The sequence below is a fragment of the Erithacus rubecula genome (genome assembly GCF_903797595.1).
Source record: "Erithacus rubecula genome assembly, contig: SUPER_Z_unloc_3, whole genome shotgun sequence".
NCBI classification, from domain to species: Eukaryota; Metazoa; Chordata; class Aves; order Passeriformes; family Muscicapidae; genus Erithacus; species Erithacus rubecula.
Genome location: NW_027635944.1, coordinates 1,320,748 through 1,342,390, shown reverse-complemented (window position 1 = coordinate 1,342,390; position 21,643 = coordinate 1,320,748). Strand labels below are relative to the sequence as shown.

The window sequence follows — 21,643 nt, the reverse complement described above, 5'->3', positions numbered from 1 at the left end:
ATGCCACTGCAGCCAGCATCCAACACGTATTGGTAACAGCAGTAGCAGCAGGTTCTCTTGCATTTACCTTCAGCCAAGATTAAGGTAAGCAGTGCAATTGAAAACTAACACATTCTGCCTTTCAACAAAAATTCTGACATCCCTTTTTTTTCCGTTTTTGAGGGGGGAACAGTTTCAAAAGTAATATAAAAATAGAAAATAAAAAGATAAATATTATTAAATGCATTTTGTATTATATAATAGAGTAACGATTGGGAATATTTTTCCTTTCAAATATATAATTCAGCAGTTCTGTATTTAAAGGCTGAATTTTTCATATCTATAGCATACTGTTACAAGTACAATTATATAAATTTCAGAAACTCTACCTGCTATGAAAGCATGAATTTTAAAATTATATTTTCTTGTCTGTCCATTTGTCCAAATTCTGAATTCCTTTTAGGGAGTAAATATACATAAAATTTTTATTTATATCAAATAATTATGGCATTCAGAGTCTGATGAGCTGAATTATCTGATGAGCTGAAAAAGTGCCTTGGTTTACTGTCTCAGATGAACAGATAATCTAGATTAAAGCACTTTTCTGAAATAATTAGGATACCAGCTTGCCTAAAAACACTATTCAGAAGAAATAAACCACAACATAAGTTTAAAAATAAATAAAAAATAACCTCAAAGAAGAATCAATGGTACTGATGTATGCTACAGAACAACACAAAGAGTATTCAGCAACAATACATATCTTTTGCTTTATTCTTAGGCTACTAAAATCTCTGTTAAGGACAAGATGCCATTCATGCTGATTTTACATTCTAATTATTATGCAAAATATCCAATTATTCAATGATTTTCAGATGAAATTTTAAGAATGGTCAGATCAAAACCTACCAACTATAACTATTCTTATTTTTAGAAATTGAATTTTTAACAAGTTTACATTACTGCAGTTCTGTATACACATTTTTCTACATATAATTACATCATAATTAATTAAGCTCAATTCTGTTTTTTAATGAAGATAATCCTGAGTAATTTTTAAACAGAAATATCTCATTATAATTCAACTCTTCAGAGTAAATTTAAATGACTGAAAAGAGAACCACACAAGCTGTGGCAGCAAGTTCATAACAACTTTACTGTGAAATTCATATTTAACTCATTTTAAAATACTTAATGTCTTCTATATAGATGTCTGTAAATTAGTTCAAATTTTCTTTGTCATAAATTGAATTTATTCATACATTACTCTGTTCTCCCAATTTTTAATCAGAAAGTCCGTGAGCAGTTAGTGGTAATGTTCATAGGTAGGTGGAGAAATAGCAGTAAAGAGAAAAATTCCTACTAGATTTCTCATTATGATAACTAAATTTTAAATTATATGCCCAAATCCTTCTATTAATAACTTGCCTGTGACAAACTAATACATCAAAAATGTAACACCATTTTGGTGCCATCTATTATTTTAGATGCAAAGTTATTTTTTCACCCTTGTTAAATTTTAACACACAGCCAATATTAAATTCTTTCAAAGAGTGGGGATAGCAGATGTCTATAAGCACTCCTAGTTTCATGATGAAAGGGAAACAATGGCTTGTGAATTACTGCAAAAATATTTCTGACAGGGAAAATTTCAAACTGATTCAGTCTCATGCAACTGTTCATAATTTTGCTGCATTTATATGCAATACAAGGGTTTCCAACTTTTAAAATCTAACCCTAATTAGATAAATCATAACTTAACTAAATATTTTTACCCTGCTGTAGTACTTAAAGTATGTCCTAAAATTAATTTCTTCTTTGAATTGCTATAACAAAATTTGCATGAAGTTCCTGCCATGAAAAGGGCAATTATTTTTTATCTTTATTTTTCCCTGAAATGTTCACAGTTCTTCAGAATGCCGATCAAAATTGAAGAAGTAAAATTTAAAAAACAAAAAAAATTCTGAATGCTTGATGACCTTTGACATCATTCACTATTTAGAGGCCCATAAAAGAACAGATAAAATATATGACACCAAATTACCAATTATGAAAAATTATCTGGAGTAAAGTGCTGCACTAATGCAAAAAGATGGATTACTTGTCATAAATCAACAAAGCTTCTGTTTGCAAGTCCAGTATCTCACTTCTTTTTTTTGTGTTGAGAAACTTAAAATGATTTCTGAAATGCATTAACTTAAAATAATTCAGCCCATCATACAGGTCAACACTGAAAGTGACCCAGAAATAATCTGTCATTTTTTAACCAAGATATATTTTATATTTTACTATCAGTTCTGAAAATCAAAAGTCAGCAGAAATGAGATACATCACGAAGCAAACAGACAGTCCTGTACTTCAGAGGTATCAGGGCTGCTGGTTCTTCCAGCTGGATCTTAAAGTGGTCTCAGAGAAGTGCTGCATTTATCATTGCCAGATAGGCAAAAGACTTTAATTAGCCAATAATCACATTTTACAGCACAGGCATCTTGTTTTAAAACACTCATCCTGCATTAAAAGTTTTTCAGGGTCTTGGGTTTATTTTCCTCTCCGCATCTTGAGGTAAAAAAAATAAAATTGATATTTAATAGAAAGAATGTGAGAAAGAATGGCCATTTGCAGAAAATAAAATAAATACAATCTTCAGAGTACCACAGTGCAGGGTCATCAGCTGTTGAGGAGTTATCTATGAAAAACTCTGTCTGGTGATGCAGCCCAGCATCTCTGGGCTCTGTCTGACTGGCAAATGACAGGACTGCTTAAATCAGAGATAAACCAAAATTAACTTTATTTTCATCCAGAAATCATAAACCCCCTTCTCAGCCTTTTGCCTTCATCTGCAAACAGTGAACCCATGGCTTGTGGTGCAATGCTGAGAGAAAAATACCAGCAGGGATGCTTCTGATGCTTATAAAAGTAACTGCTGTATCTCTCACTTCCAGCTCAAGTGCTGATTCTGTTTCCACATACACTTTTTGCTCTGCCTATGCCAGAATCCACATTCATCTTTGGCTTACTAACTTTGGCCCAATCAAAGGGGAACACCTGATTTATAACCCCACCAGTTACAGCTCTCGACTGTCTTGCACTGTGAGAAACAGTGGGATGATTTAATTAAAATAATTTAATTCAAGTCAGACATATTAGACATTGCAAGCGAAGGAGCAGAAGGGTGAGCGCAGTGATCCGGAGACAATGAAACATACTAACCAGAGTTCCCAGGTTCAGATCCCAGGTCAGACACACTCTCCCTGCTCCCAGCTTCAGCCGAGAGTGTGCCTGGAGGTGGCTGCTGCTGCTTTGGGGAGGATGGAGGAGCAGGCTGGTGTGTCAGAGTGGGGAGGAAGGGGGGATTAGCTGCATTGTCACTCACTAATGACAGCCGCCAGATGATTAGAAACCACATTAAGTTCTTAACTTTAACTTTGCTAATCAGAGAGATCAAACTCCTACAGCTGAACTGGGGTTTTTTCATATTTAAAAAAAAAAAAAAAAAAAAAAAAAAAAAAAGTACAAGAGAGAGTTAGCACATTTGCTGCTTAATCAGGATGTAAAGCAGTGAACAAGCACACAGTTGTAAAAATGAACTTTGATGGAATACTTGACAGATTTGGATTGGCCTTAACAGCATCATTTGCAATGGCTGTGAATACAGGACTGAGGTTTTAAGCAGAACTATTTCTTCCTATGAAATCCTGACATTCAAAAACCAACCAAAAAAAAAGAAAGTGCGTTTTTAGGCACTTTGATATCATATTCTTCAAGAAGCTAAAACAAAACTAAAAACTGAAAAACAACCAAAACTAAACCAAACCAAAAACTTGCAGAAAAAGAGCTGAGTAGCCTTTACTGTGGCCATTCTATGAATAGGCTGTTGGTCAAGGCAAATCTACATTAACTTCTGGGAAATGTGCAATTTTGCTATATTCTCCATATAAACAGAAATCTTACTCCTTAAGACTACGTTTGAAGCAGGTTCAAAATAGATGGTTAATCGTAAAGCTAAAATGAATGAATTTTCTTAAATTTTGGTTGGGCTTTTTTTTTGTTTGGAGTTTGGGGGGTTTTTGGTTTTTTTGTGTTTTGGTTGTTTTGTAGGGTTTGGGGTTCTTTTGTTGTTTTAGGCTGGGTGTTTTTCGTAGGGTTGTTTTTTTTTCTTTGGTGGTGGTGTTTCTTGTGTGGGGTTTGGGTTGGATCTTTTTCTTTTCTTTTCTTTTCTTTTCTTTTCTTTTCTTTTCTTTTCTTTTCTTTTCTTTTCTTTTCTTTTCTTTTCTTTTCTTTTCTTTTCTTTTCTTTTCTTTTCTTTTCTTTTTGCCTTTTTTCATTTTTCTTTTTTCATTTTCCTTTTTCCTTTTTCCTTAACCTACAGCTTTGATACGGCTGCTTTTGGATATACAACTGTTACCCAACCATTTTACGGCTTTTAACAAAACCTTACTTTCTGCCTTGCACTCTATACAATGTAGCTTCTATTTGCACCCAACTGGTACTAAATTACAGATAAAGTTACAGCAAATTTGTTTTCTCAAAAAAGCAGTGAGGCCTAACATCCCTTGAGTAATAACAGCCTCGCTTTTAATTCAGAAGTAGAAGCGGAATAATTTTCCCTCAGAAAAGGCAACAATGGAGCTGTTCTTGCAGGGCTGAATGGGCACGGCTCAGTTTGCAGGTGTGCAGGTGCTCCCGTGGAGGGGCAGAAAGGTGCCTGACCTGGGTGGGCAGCCCAGGCTGTGGTGGGTAACTCCAGCCTGGCCACCATCCAGCCACTGGATGGGGCTGGGGGAGCTCTCAGCTCTGATGCAGGGAAATATGCCTCAACGAATCAGTAATTTAGAGAGATGTATCTTGCTCATACTGATGAAATCAAAGGAGCTAATAAAAACCTGAAGCACCCTTGGAGCAAAGCAGAAATGTCTTAAAAGGTTAAAACTCCATAAATCACAGCCAAAGCGATTCTTGAATGTGAAAATACTACATTATAAAGACCTACCAGCACACTGAAGTTATTTTCCACATGTTCCAGCTAATACACTGTGATGAAGAAATAACTTTTCTTTAATGTGTTTCACTGGAGTTGTGTTAAAGAAGCTTAATACTCAGGATTAAAATCCCTGTTCTGGCTGGTGTGAAGCTGCAGTGCTATGAAGAGAGTGATATAATACAGAAACAAAGCTCAAACAAGGCGTTAATTACTGTTAATGTCAAATAAATCACTCCAATACATTTCCATCTTTACTTGCTGCAATATTATTATATTATTTCCAAGAGATGAAAATCAACCACATTTAAGGAATAAGCATTAAGTGCTGTTAATGTGGTCTTATGTTGGTAATCATTGTCTTGGGAGAAGTATATTGTATTTATATACTAATGGTATGGCGTGTTTATTAACTCAGAATCCCTCTGCTAACAGTGCTTTAAGCAAGTAATAATTAATAGGGTGGCAAATATTAAAAAAACCTGCTTTTAAATTTAACTCATGTTAAAGGAATACATTATCTGCCGGAATTATTTGTTCTTCAAGGGAAAAGAGCAAAAAGAATACTGTACACTAAGCAAAAATTATTGTCTTTCTTTTAAAAAGAAAATATGCACAAATAAACATTATTGTTGTTCCTTGTAGTATTGATTACCCATTTTCAAAGGAATTAGCTGGTTTAAATTTTAAAAAACACTTTTCCTGGAAAATGGAGCATTTGTCATTGGAAAATAAAGATTCAAATGCATGCACCTGTGCCTTCTGGTCTCAGATAAGGAAGAGATTTTTTTCTCTGCCTTGTAAATGAGCACCAGAAAGAAACTGAGCGAGAACAGCTAAACAGACACAGTGCACTTAAGAACTGAAGAGAAACGTAATGAAATACCAAAAGTTCCAATTACATAATATCAGTTTTAACAGATAACTCTGCAGTGCTAGTAACAGCTGTGAGAGTAGTGGTCAATCCCAAATAAATAAGACTAAATTATGCCAATTTTTTTTTTTTATTTTTGAAAATCAGTGGGTCCTCCACAGAGTACTTGTATCCCTGGAAAGCAGTTGCTTTCTTGTAACCTCAGAGCTACAGAAATAGTGTAGATGTTACTCATAGAAATGTACAAACTCACAGATCTGCCATACAGTTGTAAGTCTATTCAGTATCAGCTGCAGCCATTTGGCTTACAGCTATTAATTTTGTTTTTCTCGTCTGTAACAGCTGGAGTCACAATGTTAGTTATTTCTACTGGTAAGTGTTAATACTTCCCCTGGAATAAATACAATCACTGAACCCAAAACAAACAATACTCGTTTAATTATGTCACCTTGTATATTGCAAAGTATTAAACAGATTCCACATATAAACACTTTTTTTTTTTCTTCCAAAAAGTAAATAAGCTTAAAATAAAAATAAAAGTGCTGCTTTCATCAAACAAGTAGTTATGACATTTACAGGCTTTTTACTTCAATGTCAACTGAAATTCTTCTTTCCTGCAGAAGTTAAATCATTTAAGCATGACACTTCATAAAAATTGAACATTCTGTTCACATTGTTAAGTGTTCCACATGTTAAAAAACTACCAAGACATTGTTTCTTGCTTTGACACTGAACTAAAATGTTTTTTGAGGCAGTTTTTGGTCCTCTTTATATTGCCATGACCAGCATAAGAAGCTACTGTGCAAGACAGGCCATTGCAAACATGAAGACTTTACCAGTGATGTGGATAAAACTAGAAGAGCATTTTCTTCACAAAACTGCAACCACAAACACAGCCTTTAACAGAAAATTTAAGAAAACATTCTGTCTGGATAGTGATCTGCATGATTCATCTTTGTCACCGAGATCTTTAAGTGCTGCCTTGGGAGGGGTGGGGGAAAAACAAGAGAGAAGCACTTCAGGAAATCATCATTTTTCAGAAAAAACATTATTTAATTTTTCAGGGTTGGAAAACAACCTGAGTGGAAATTTCATTAATCTTGACTGAACCTATACAATAAAAATTATGCCAATAAACTGCTGTATAACTTATACTTAATTAAGAAGTAAAAATAGCCACCCGTTGTAAACTTCTTATATGTTTTTCTGCAACAGCATATTTCAGAGATTTGTCTCCTTGACATTAAGACTGCTCAGTATACAGACTTGTTATCCCAAGCAAAGGGCAACTTCTAGTACTATAGCTTTTTCACACTCTGTCAGAAGGAAATTTCCCTACCTCTGACAAAAAACAATTGTAAAGAAACAGTGCTTTCATAGGACTTTCCTACATAAATCTCAGTGGAGTTCCACTAGAAAACTCACATGCAGGTGGACTTCCAGTGCAAGAAATCAAGCTGCATCATCACCCACCAGGGATTTCCAAGGATGAGACAAGTTTTCAAACACTTTCCAGGTCCAAACAATGCATTTATGGAAGCATGCAACACATCTCTTTTGCCAAAAATGCAGGATAAAATTATGTGTGGCAGACACTCCCTTTTTAGGAAAAAGAGACAAAACTTCACATGTAAGTTTTGCAATAACTACTTAGGGTTGTTTTTCTTTATAGGCTTTATTTACATTGACAGTAAAAGCAATTATTGTTGGTCATGTAGCATATGTGGCACTAGTAGACACAAAATATGCTCTAAGGTTTTTTTATCTTAACAGCCTGGATTTCCCATTCAGCTACCAAAGCTGAAATTACAAAATTGTGAGTGAAACAATACAAACAATAGAAATACATTTCTTATGCATGTTTGAAATGTTTCAAAATAGTCTAGAAGTTCCAGCACACTGAAAAGAACTGGTTTTTTTTCTTAATTCTTTGACCGAGACACGCCATCACCTCTCAGCTACATACCTGCTAAAGAAACTACTACTTTACAAGGATAAGTACATGGAAGATTCCCTATGAAGCACTAGAAAGAAACCCCTAGTTTAATTTCTGTCCTTTCTAAGCCTTTTGCACACTGTATTTTCAAAAGATTTGAAAGAATCGCTTCTCTGTCTGATTTACCTTACTTGGGCTTTTCTTACCAAAACACAACATATCTGCTTCTTTTATTACTACACTGCAACTTTTGGCAAAACCATTACATTATGTTATTTTAACTACTGAATGGCCCAATGAAATCAGCATGTCCTACAGTTCTTTCACTTCAAAACAAACCTTTTAATACCCATTCCTATTAAAATTAAAAGGAAGTAAAATGCTCTTTGAAACATAATGTGTTACAAATGTAATGTGTTGGTTCTCATAATACTCATTATTAAAAGATGATGAAAAATGAGATATCTTAAAACTCAGTCGTGAGCAGTATCTAAGTCATGGAAGTTTGAATGGCCAAGAGCTCCTGCAGTAACTGTGAAAATACACCTCAGGAAACCTGAGGGTGATAGGGCACAACTACCTTAGAACACCAAAGCTGCTCAGTAATTATCCAAATTCAGTATCAATGATGTCTGAATTGCTTCAAGTGCAAAGTTTTTCATCCAGTACTGTTTTATGCACTGAAGAGGAGAGTGCAAGTAAGAATTGGTGATGCAATGCAAGCCCTCTCTGGGGGCCCACTGGTCCACTCTGCAACTCCTGCAGTAATACCAGGCAGTGGGGGACTGCCCTGTACATATCTTGGGTTATCAGAAACATACTGCACAGTAAGACTGTAGCTCACACCAACTGGCTGCTCAGATTTCTAGTGAAATCACTGCCTTAGCAGGAAACCTAAGCTTGCTTTTAGAACTTTTTAGGCAATCCTAAATACAGGAGTGTAAGAAATAGTTTTTGTCAACTTCCACAATTTTTCATTAACTACATTTTTGTCCCTCAGACTTATTAGTGTATTAAGCTATAACAGCATTCAAAAAGATTTGGGAGTTAAATACTTTCAGAATACTGTCAGCTTTCTAAGGAAAGTACATGGGAAAAAATGGTATTGTACTGACGAAAAAGTCTAAGATTTGGGATACCAATGCTTTATCCTGTCTACTCTATCTATGTTTGATAAATCACAAAATAAGGAAAGTAATCCCTTATTTCTCCACACACCATAGGTTTCTTTTTTAATACCTTAAAATTATAAAGAAACTGAAAACAGCATCTTGTTAGGTACTAAAATATAAATGCAGGCAAAATAAACACCTAAGGGAGCAATTAAAGTGCTCAAAGGTAGAGCTAGTGCCATTTTAGACACCCTCAGGTGGGCACCCCAGTCACCTGGATGCTGATGGCAGAAATGACAGAGAACCTAAGACAGACACAAACTCTTCTGAGACAGCAGCTGGACAGCACACAGGATGCTCTACATTACTGAAAATGGAACACATCTGTTCTTGGGCAATACATCTCACTGTTAAACTGGTTTAGCAAGTATGCATTCATTTTGTGAAGAAAGTTAAAGGAAAGTGACATTTTACAAACAAAACAAAATACTAAAAGAGGCTTTTACATACATAAATACTCTCCAGTCTTTCTTCATGTAAGATTTTCAAACACACAATTTGTGAAATAAAAGACGTGGATTGTTTTTCCACAGTTTTTCCACACCAGTGTCATTCCTCATTTGTTACAGTTAAGAGGTGTGTTTTTAATCATAGCTGGTGCTGGTATGTTCATTCAGTATTAATAGCTAATGCATCTCTTTGGCCCTATACACCACATTCTGCTATTTTTTTCTTTCCTATTCCACCTTCTAAAACTTGGCATAAAGTACAGCTAAGTGTTGTAAAAAACTCAAATTCCACTGTAATTTTGAAGAGGCCCAAATATAGAAAACTAGGAAAGAGAACTTAGACCACTTTTCTTTTGTCAGCTTTAGTTTGGAAGAAAAACTCCACCAAACCCCACAGCAGTCTGGTCCACTTCTTTTCCTAATCTGCTGGTGAAGATATAGAAGACTCTTACATATGTGTGCAACATGCATCAGAAATTAATATTAATATTGTTCCTGGCCTTGCCACTGCCATGTCACTTTACCTCTGCAAATCTCTCTTCTGAGAACAGGTAGTTTTGCCAGCAACAACAACAATTTTTGGAAACGTTTTTTTTTTGGGGAAATAAAAAAAGCTTTTACAACTAACTCATTCAGGACTTCTTTGAATTTCAGATTCTAGACAAGAGGTGGCAAAGATAATTTTATGATCCATTTCACACAGGTTTAGCAAAAAATAACTATTTGGAGGTTGTATCCTCAATAATAGTATCCATGATGGTGACATCAATGATATATATTTTCAATATATTTTATATGTTTTTAATATATGTGAAAATTCTGATTCTCTTCCAATTAATTATTTTTGTGGGAAAAAAAAGGAAAATATGTAGTCATTATAATAACTGCATTCCAACCCAATGGTATCATATCAAGTCTCTCTGGAAACATAATCTTTTTCTTTCATCTTTGAGTGAACATTGCTTCCAAAATACACAGTAGTGATTGTTTCCTTTTTTATTAGGCAGAAGCTCAGTAAACTGACAAAATTACTTTGCTGTCTCATTTCCTTCTAGGAACCAGTTCTTTTAAATCCTGTTTCCTTTTCAATTACTCAGTGTGACACCTCCAGAGCTAAATGGCATTATGTACAAGGGAACTAACACTTAATCAAAAGCTAGGGACACTGTTATGTCATTTTCACACATGAATTCTGTAATATTAGAAGACAAAGTGAAGGTGAGTTAGACCTGACAAATGACTTGGACGCAGGAAGAGTCATTTTATCAATATTTGAGAGGCAGAGAAAGAAAGAAAAATATTTTCTCTGTGTATGCATGTACATATATAGAATGAATGAAAGGAGTAAGAACAGGAATAGGAGAATGCATTCATAAGAAGCTTTAATTTAAGGCTAATGTGTGTTCATCAGGTGAGGGAACTTGGCTTCCAAGTGAGAAATGAAATAAGTTTATTTTATGAGTAATAGTTAAATGTTCAGGTAGGCAACTAAGTACCTTACTGAGACTATTTTGAGATACCAAACACTTTGAAAACTATATATTCCCTCATATTTCATGTTTACTATTCCTCTAAGTAAAATATGCAGTTTTCTTTAGTTAACCAGTTATGAAAAGTACTTAAAAGGCAAGAGGATATTTTTGATAATGCGCATCTTAAACTTTTCATTACACTGCCAAATTTAAATTTTACCTTTTTGTGCACTCTGACATTTTTGTCTGGCATTTTCATTAATTTTGCAACATACATAGCTGAAATGTTAACTGATCAATACTTTGTCTCTCTCATGTAGCACTAGAGGAAAGCTCCCTAAGGACCACAGAGCAGTACAGAAATTAAATGTGTATCAAATGTTAATGTTAAACACAGCAATATTTACTATATAATGGTTATACTGAAATGGTTAAAAGACTTCCATATGGACAGATAGCACAAATTATCTACACATACATTTCAAGATTAAATTTGTCCCATAAAATAATTCATTGACTCACACTGAAGTGTGTCCTTTCACTGATAGCCCCATTGACCAATTATTTTTCTGCTCATTACGGTGAAAAATACTAGTACTGGAAAAAAAGAATACACACCTTTTTCCCCTCAAGTTGCACCCACTGACATCTATAAGGACATAAATGTCTGGTCAAGAAGCTGACAGAAATCAGGCCAAATTTAGCAGACATGTCAGTGTCCACAATGGATTCATCTGAAGAAAAAACATCCACTTTTGCATACTTCACTGAAGTTCTTCCTTGTGAAATGTACCATATTAGATACCACATATTAAAAAAAAAACCAAAAAAAAACCCTGCTAAATACTGCAAAGGTCTCTTTTAAACAGAGAAAAACATGTGATTTTATGGCAAATGCTCTCTGCATATTCTGCTTTTTCCCAATGTATTTAAGTCTCAACAAGCATAAACATAAGTGCATAACACTTTCTTGATCTGCCTCTAGACATGTTCTGGAACTGAAATATTAACTTAATATTGTTATTATTGCTGCACTTCCTTTATTTAACATGAATTAAATACCAAAAAGCAAGAACGATTATAAAATTTTCTAATTACTCTAAGACAAAGTCGTATGCTAGCCAGATCAACCTATGGTTTCTGAGCTACTTATTAATATCTTTAAGTATCTGAAAAATAACAGCTATTAATATATCACCGCTGTGAATGAAAAATCTCAGTTGTTCAGTCAATATTGCCAGTGAAGGTGATGAGCTTATGAAGTTTAATAGAAACAGGTGAAACATTATTGCAGAAATGCATAAACTGAAACACTGAAAACTTAACTTGGAGTTTCTGTTTCTCTATGAATAGCACAGACAACACTGGTCACTGAGCTGACGTCTTTGGATAGATTTTAGAAAGAATCATTCTAAAACTTCAATATAGCATTTCTGTACCTAAAATATCCAAAAAAAAAAAGTGAAAGTTTGAGACAACTAAGCTCAGAGTATAAATAATCAGCAAGCCCTTTCAATGAACACTGTTAGCCTTGGTGACTAACAGTGTTACTCTCCAAGGAGAATGACTTTAAAAAGGACTGCAGTGAGGAGTGCACAAGGCATATAAAGCAGGTAGTTTAACTTATAATAGTTAACATATTAATCAAGGTTTTCTGTATGTTTCCAAGAGTAGTTCTTCTTTCCTGATCTATCTTAGTAATTATATTTTTGAAAACTGAGCTATTTTGCCAGAATTTCTTCACCTGTGGTCCTGCATACTCCCATCAAAAAGAAAAGCCACACAGTAAAAAAGTATCCATAATTGTAATGTCAATGACATGGGGAGATACAAAAATGAACCAGACAACTTAGGTGAAATGACTGTAACTTTGTATAAGCATGTACCCATCTCAGAACATTCTCAAATCCAACGGGAAGGAAGAAATTGTTTGTTTAAAACTTTACTTCTCATATATTATTAGTCTGCCTAAAGAGATGAAAGCCTCCAGAACAGCCTGCTTCTCATTGCCTTTCTGGAAGTGACATTTCACTGTGACATTTTCCTGTCTCTAGAAGACAAGCTCAAGAGGAGATGTAATTTGTATAATTGTGAAGAGAAAATGAGACGTATACATACACTTATTTTATACACTCTATTAAATTAAAATGTAACCTTAGTGCAAGTATAATTCACCATAATACAAAGAATTGGATCACTCCTGAGATTTCAACAGCATATGAACGTCCAGAAACCATCTAAATCCAAAGCTTATAATTATGAGAAAAATTCACATACAATCAACTTGGCCAGCAAAAACTTCTTTTGCCTGACAGAGGAATTATTTGATCCTTGGGGAGAATAACATCCGGTCAAAAAGCACAGGATGCTTTTGGGATGCAGAACAGAATTTGTACAATCACATCACTGATGTAAACATAAAAATCTACTGCAGCACCTATATAGCAAAACAAATACTGTAAGAAAATCAAGAAAATCAGATTTTTGATATATAAGTCTCTCTATATAGATAGATATGAAAAATATATATATATCTATAAAAATATAATCAGGAACATGTTTCTACCGCAATACACTCTAACTATAATAATAACATATACTGACATTGACCTCCCTACTCAAATTTTGTTTTCCATACTACTACTAATACTACTTATTATGACACTGATTTTTTTTCTATGACCAGAAATAATTACAGTTTAACAGCAACACCACTCCTTACAGGCACAGCAGTATGCAATGGGGAAAAAAAAAATCAATTTGCCCAAAGATCAGGATACTTTTCCATTTTCCTTTCTTCCACTGCCAACAGCTGAGTGTTCTACATCCACATTAAAATTTGACTTAGAGTGATAAATACTTACTAACTGAAGCAGAAATAGCAATATGAACATTTGAGTTTTATGTTGAAACCTGCATTTCCCTATGAAGTGTTGATAACTTCTAACTGAAATGACAGATCCCCCTTTTACAGCAAACAGTAGCAAGCATATTTAATCTTTGCACACAGTGTCATTACCACAGACATCAGCAAAAGTACAACCCCCTGGCTCTTTGGAGAGCACATGAATCTCCTGTACTCCCAACAAAGATGGCAACCAAAACCAACAGCCACCCTTGACAGGCACAAGGGGCTTAACAAGAAACACAGTACAAAGGGAGCCCTGCTAAAGAAACTTTCTGCAAAACAGCCTTTGTGACACACCCAACTACCCCATCCTACTGCACAGCCTGTTCATTCTACTCCAGTGCCTGGTTTGATTTCTCCAGATTTGAGGCACCTGACCTCCAGGCATCCAAATAAAAAGGACTGTCACCAGATGATGTCTATAATTATTCAAAGTAAAACCAAAACCCTTCCCTGTTGATAATCATGGTGGAGAGCCTCCTAATTTAAGTATTTCAGCCAATTTAATAAACATAGAAATTCCAGAAGGTATGTCCATACATACGTTTCTACTCTCTAATAAAACAATAATGGTCTTGATTGTAGCTCTTAGGATTTTGAAAATAAAGAGGTATTTATCTGGGTAACACAATGAAATCTACAATTATGCTTGGAATTTTAAACATTTAACAGAAAAATAAAGGTTAATATTAATGAAGATAATGTTCATGTAGAAACAGAAATTTTGTTTAAATGCTAAAAACAAATTCACTTAAAACCATTCACCAAAAACTATGACCAGAGCTTGCTGCCTAAAAGATACTAGTTTGTTTGTATTTATGGTTTTAAAGTTGAGTTTGTTTTATTTTGGTGGATTTTTTTTATCTATGAAGAACACCTTTGAATAAAAAGCAATCAAAAATACTTTAAGAGTCATTATTCAATATGCAAGGGAACTAAGCAACATTTAATGGAAGTAATTTTGTGAGAAGCTTAAATTATATTATGCATAGTTCACTGACTCTGTTTGATGAGGATTGCCTTCTTGTAACTTACACAAACAATTACTTTTTTACTATAAATCTACTACTATAAATTTTAAAAATACCACTCTATCTTGTTTGTGTGACATTTTAAACTTAATCATTTTTTAAAAAACTGAATAAACATGACCTGCGGCATCATCTTAACGCAAACTTTCAAAATAAATTAGAAGAAACCACCAATCTACACGGTATTGTCTCTTAGTCTAGAACACAAATACTGGGATGATTAAAAGTAGTATAAAGAAGATCATACCAAAAAAGCAGCTAGACTTCTTGGTGGAGAATCCCAGTCAAAACAGCTGCTAACATAGCAAACAGCAGTAACGAGCGCCATGATGCAATGCTTCATCCGGATGAAGTTCCTTAACAGCAGCTGTTAAAAAGATGAAAGATTGAAAATATTTCAGAACCCCAAAATGTTTCAGGAGAAGCCTATGCTAGCAATACAATCATTCTCAAATTGGGTGAAGGATGAGAAAATATTAAGCTCTTTAGCTCACAAATTGAGCAAGTTAGTTTAAAAAAAAAGTTGCTAATTGTGTCAATCACTATTTGTTGAATTTAACTTAAATTCAGTATTAAAAAGCCACTTGCAAAATTCCACAAATTATTTTGGTAATTAGATTTCAGTGTCATTAAGCCTTTCTTAACAATTGCTGGCTGTTTTTAATAAAAAGATGCTGCAGGACACTAACCTGAAATCTGCAGCACTACTGCTCTAATATAATTAAGATATCTGCACCATTTAACATTTTTAACAGATTTGTCTGCTGTGATGTATTTTGAAAGCATTGTTTTAAGTATTTACCAAAATAATCTACATACTTTCAAATTACATATATGTAAAATATAACAACTCTGGGTTTTGATTCAGGAAAATGTACTTAAATCCTCTGAAATGGCAACACACTTCACCACAAAAAGTGAACAAACCAGTGAATGATTTGTGTACTGAGCCACATAGAAAATGGTCTCTCTTCCTGCCATCTGCAAAAGCCACAATGCCATTTTCATTTACGAAAGTGGGAAGAATAATGAACCTTGAGTAAAAGGCTTTGCTGCTTCTTTGTTGGAATAGTAGTGCAAAATGCAGCTTCAGTAACTGCATTACTCAAAATTGCAAATAAAGAAATATTTCGCCTCTTGAATTGTTTTTAATGAACTAAGTCACAAACTGATATAAAATTTATCCAGCAGGTAATTTAAACCATGCTCAAGTCTACAAGCTTTCAGAAACTGTTCTGAGACCCTAGACTTTTCACTGAAAACAACAAAAATCTTGTTCCAGTATTCCAACCAATTCTTTCCCTATAAGATACAATATTTGTTGAAAAACTGAGTCCAAAGTAGTTTGAGTGCAGAAAAATATGTGTGTTTAAATAAATTTTTACCAAAGCATTAAAATTGTGTGTAGCAAAAAGACCCAGAGAAAAAATAAAGAGTCGAGACATTTCTTATTCCTGGGATTCCAAAGAGTTTTAGTCTGCTTTCACCTTTGATTCAAACCTCACTCAAGTAACTTCTTTGAAATTTGGATAAAAGAATACTGACTCTTTACCCTGCAACAAATGGAGAACTTTGGGGTCAAAGCTAACAGCAAAAAATTTATGCAAGACTTATTTTACATGCACCTGTGTAATAATCTGATATGTGTGAAACCTGATGGTTTCAACTGTGTTCTTATTCATGTATTTAATGGAAATTAGGCAGCAATTTATAGAGGAGACACATTAAACCCGTGTATTTTGTTTCTGACTTCTCAACCTATCATATTCTTTTGTAAACATGTAACGAAAATGTTATTCTTTACTCTCAGCAGTATGATACCAGATACTTGAATGCGCACACTTGATATTAAGGATTTTAGAAGGGATTAGTGTTTCCTTACTCTTTACCTGTTTAGACAGTCTGTCTTCCTCTTCAATGTACTTCTGTTCTTTGGGCATTAAGGTTCGTATGCTGGCTTTCACCTATGCATTAAAATGCATGTCAGTATTCCAAGTTTACTTGCTCCTCACTAATAACAGAGGCTTCAATTCGCAAAATTTACCAAGTTTCAAAGTCATGGCTGCTAAGCTCAGGACACACAAGCACACACAGAGACAAGAGTTGCTGCTCTGTACATTAGCAGCAATAGCAGCAGCAGCAGCAACAAAAAGAGTGGGTGTGCCAAGCAGTGGCAGAAGAGTATTCTGTAGTATACATCAAGGCTTAGAGAAAATGAGGAATGACAGAAATTCTCTACAAATCAGGAACAAAAGCTTTCATGAAACTGAACTCTTTAGCAGTACAAAAAAACCCAAAGTTAAGACTTACAGCATTAAAAATCACATCTATTTCAAGATAGATGACCCCCTTTGTTGGCCCTGTCAGCTGCTTGTTTTTCAAGACGTAGGCTTTCTGTTCACCATTTTGAATCTGCAGGAAAAGGACATGACAGCCGTCTGTCTTGCGGTCTCCGCTGAATACACCCCCCCGGTGACCCCTGACCCCCAGCTGCTGAAACTGACAGAGAACCCAAAACAACTGTGGCAAGTCTGACAAGTACCTGTTCATTACCAGGACCGAGTCTGTCAGGAAAAATTAACTATCATGGGATTCAACATGGCCGTGAATAGAGTATGTTAAAATTTTAGTGTTCTTATTACAGACCTTGGTTGAGAAATGACAGACTCAGAGCTGCAAATTTTTATTATTTTTTTTTCCTCTTTCCCCCTTTCAGCAGGAAAAATTCAGAGCAGTATGTCAGGTGAATGAAGCTTACAGACAGCAATGGTATGGCAACTTTGCCTAGAAAGTCAGCACTTCGATCGCGGTCTTCGTCGTAAACTGTCACTTCAAGCACTGAGTGGATGTCCTTTATATTGCTACAAAGAGAGAAGTACACACAGAAGAAAGAAGTCACTTACACCAGCGGGTACCAAGGACAAAACTGTAAAAGGTTAGCACAGATACTGGTCTATTTTTCCAAGCCACGGAGGAGAACTGAGCTTAAGTAATGAGACGTCTCTGCATATAACCAAAGCGCTTTCTAAGAGCTGTGATGATTTCTCTTTCTCTCTCCCTCTCTCTCTCTCTCTGCAAGGCTTTCTATAAGCAAAATACTTTCTATCAGTCTTTCTCTGCAAAGCTATTCTAGCAGATGTTTTCTGAAGGATGTTGCTTTAAATCTCCTACCTGAGGTTTGCACTGCATGACCTGCAAGGAGCAGCACTGGGGGATTTACAGCCACTAGCAGAAGGACAGAGAGCTTTTAAAAGCTACTCTTAAACACTTGTATCCTTGTGGCAATTCTTACTGCAAATACAGTGAAGCCTGTAGATTTGTAAATGGAAATAATTATAAGCTATAAGAGAATATCCTTACACTAAGAACAAGGATTTCTTTGTTTCTGAAATCCTCATTTAATTACAAATATACAACAAATTACAGCAAATAAAGAACAAACAATATGGAACAATGCACCTCTCGGGTACAACTGAAATAAAAAGAATGCAAACTATTAAAAACTCCATTGCCATGCACAGGAAACATTACTGTACATTATAAACTTTTTAGTGAAAAATAATATTCCTTATTTGAATAAAAAAATATTTGAGACAACTCATGTTTGATTGAATGGCTGATCCAGGAAATACAAATTCAAGCAAAGCAGTTTAACTTCAGTAAAATATACTCCTCCAGGTGAGGGATTGCTAGCTCAAAAATTAATTAAGAAATCTGAGGATAAATACAAAGGTACATAGAAGGAAGGGCTTGAAAGCCTTCAGAGGTTTTTCTATTTGATTTCTGATTAGTCCTTTGTCCTCTACAAATTCAGGCAATTCCTTGTGCAGAGAACACTGTTGAAAAGTAGAGGATGATTAGTTATTGGCTCTATTGGTAAATAATTAAAAATATTTTAATGAACAATTTAGCATGGTTTTGCAGATAGAAAAACAAAAACTACTATAATAAGCTGTTGAAAACTACAACTACTGTGAGATGTTTTTTTCTTTTGCTCTGAATTCATTTCTGAGAGCTCACTGCGGGTCAAGAAAACCTGAGATGCTAAAGATATGATATATGAATGCCAAATCCAGAGAGGGAAACAAAAACTAAAATCATGCTGAGTTTTGAGATTAGCGGCAAAATATAGCATTTTCATGTACGATAAAATGAAGTAAGTGTACACAAAACTAAAGTCTCTGCTGTTTTTGCAGAGGATTGTTATTGATTTCAGCAGCAGTGAGACCTGCAATGATCAGTTTTTTCTACTCATTGGTGTCACATTACAGTCAGATGGAGAGAAGGGAGGAAAGAAAAGCAATTGAGCAAGGCAAACAACAAGGACATTTTGTCTGTGGAAGATCTTTTTTCTACTTTGTCAAAGCCCTTAACTGTTTTCAAAATAACACAAGGATAAAAGAACCAATCACATAATTTCCCAATAAATTGTTTTAGACTGCATTTTACCCAACAGCTGGATTGTCCTAGTATGATACTAGATGGTATTGTGAGAAGTGCAGCTGCTAAATGGAAACAAGAAGTGGAAAGTATTTCAGCACAATTCAGAGAAATACAAATGCATCTAGAATTTCTAACATTATCTAGTCATCTAATGTTTTCTACTGTTAACAACCACATTTTAATGAAGGCCATATTCACAGTATCCTTCTTTCCCCCACTCAAAACTTCAGGGGTAAATCCATCACACTGGATCTGGCCCTTGAAACTCTTGCTGAACCTAACAGAAGTTAGTGTGCACAGCATTACTCATACCTGGTTTCCAAGAAACAGACCAGGCATTTTTACATTTAAAATGATAACACTTCTCCAATTTTTTTTCATTGTTTGTAATTCTCAAAACATATTTGGATGCTTAGTTAATAAATATCAGTATGTCATCACTATTCTTCTTTAGAACTACTAGTAAGTATTTTTGCTCCTTCTCCAACATCCTCACCTCCAAAAAAACTACCCAAAACCCACTGCCCATCCATTCCCCCCACCTAAACCCAAACACCTACAATGTGAAGATTTTGTTCCATTCTGGATTGAGGTTCCTGTAGACAGTATGTGTCAGCAGTCTGTCATTGTTCAATTCAACTACACAAAATGGGTCACTTTTACCTGTAAGAGAAAATTTGGAACAAATTTTACAAACTAAGAAAACACATGATGAGCAAACTTTAAATAAAAACAAGTTTGGTGGGTGGCGGGGGGGGGGGGGGGGGGGAAGGTGGTTTCTCATTTTCTGAGCTTCACTTTAATGGTCTGACCTATATTCAAGATATTCAGAACACACTACTCATGTCCATAGTCTATTAACATTCTCAGCTAAAAGAACAATTCTTTTGCCTTTAAAAAAATGGGGTGGTGGGGGAGGGGGTAAAAAAATCACCATACAGACTTTTCTGATGAAACACAGCATGTTCTTAAAAGTTGCCAAGCACCCTTGTGAGACAGCTAAGAGAACTTTACTTCAATGGTACCAATTCTCCATTGACTTTAAAGATAACATAATGAGAGTATTTTGATAAGAAGGAAATGTATTATTCTGTATTATTTGTAACAACATAGCACCTATGAAAATTATCCAGACTATTATGCTGTATTATGTTTCATGCTGTACAAATCCTCTCCCCAAAATCAAAAAGACAGCCTCATATAAAAGCCTAACACAAGTGGCCAAGTACAATTATAGAATGAGATGGTATGGGCTGGAATGACAGGCAGTAGTCTCAGCACAGCAGAAAGGCAAACATGGTTGATATTTTATTATACTTTAAAGCAGAAAAAAGTAGTTTTGGATATATTTACAAAGAGATCCCTCAGCATGAAAGTCACCAAAGGAGAAAGTGTGAAGTTGCTGCTTTGAAAATGCATTATGTAGATAATTGAAGTAGGATAATGGAAATGGATATGGAGGTCTTTTTTTCCTTTAAAGAAAAATAATGGGCAAAGCAAGCATGTGTGTGTGTGTGTGTATGTGTGTGTCCTTAAATATGAAATAGGCATCTTACAGCAAAAGACTGCAGGGAAGCAGTGCTTAGATTCTAAGGAAAGTTTAGGGGTAGAACATGAAATTGACACTAACCCTTTTAAGGTTTGGTTTTGGAAAGGTGTTGTGGTTTTAACCCCCCAGGCTCCCCTCTTCCCCAACCCCTCTTTCAGGTGAGAGAAACTAAAGGCAGAAATTATGGGTTGAGGTAACAACTTACTGGAAATGGCAATGAGATAAGAAAGAAACAGTAACAGTGTATAAGAGAGGGTGAACACACACAGAACATTCACTGAGTCTGACCCACCACCTCCACAGATGGTGCCATGCCACCACTCCCTCCACGGTTTTTCCACAAGCCTGAGACAATCAAAAATAATGGCACACGAACTTTCCACACCTGTGCTCTGTCTCCCCAAGACCAAGACAATGAAGACAACCACAATGTTAGACAAATCTTCCAGTCAGGACCAGCACCAGCCCACCACTCCACTCGCCACACCCCCCCTCAGAGAGGGAGAAAACAGCTGCTGAACCTCTGCAGTGCCCCTTTTCCTCCACCAGAAACCTCTTTATCTTGGGAGTGAGACTCCCTGAGTCCCACACACCAGTGGAATGATTTGAGTGTATAGAATAACAGCCTAGACAGGCCCACACGGATCCAGGCTCTGCCCTCACATCCTTGGCTTAAACTAGGACAAAAGGATAAGAAGAAAAGCAGACACCTGAATTTGATGCTTAAGAACAATTTGGCTGTCTGAAAAAGTAGTGCTCCAAAGTGGGAGAAAGCAAAAGGTGATGGGATTGGTATCTTCAGCATTCCAGGGCAATCCTGACATTTCCCAGAAGGCTAAGGAAAGGTAGTGA

The 21,643-nt window shown here is 35.3% G+C and overlaps 1 protein-coding gene across 1 annotated transcript in view; it reads right to left on the bottom strand.

The window, feature by feature from the left end:
- The window catches only part of MCTP1 (multiple C2 and transmembrane domain containing 1), a 215,244-nt gene that overhangs the window by 82,807 nt on the left and 110,794 nt on the right, over positions 1-21,643 (bottom strand). Inside the window, 5 exon segments of the mRNA XM_079331356.1 lie at positions 15,047-15,166; positions 16,689-16,763; positions 17,110-17,211; positions 17,558-17,660; positions 19,803-19,905. Coding sequence (XP_079187482.1) covers positions 15,047-15,166; positions 16,689-16,763; positions 17,110-17,211; positions 17,558-17,660; positions 19,803-19,905 — 503 coding nt within the window.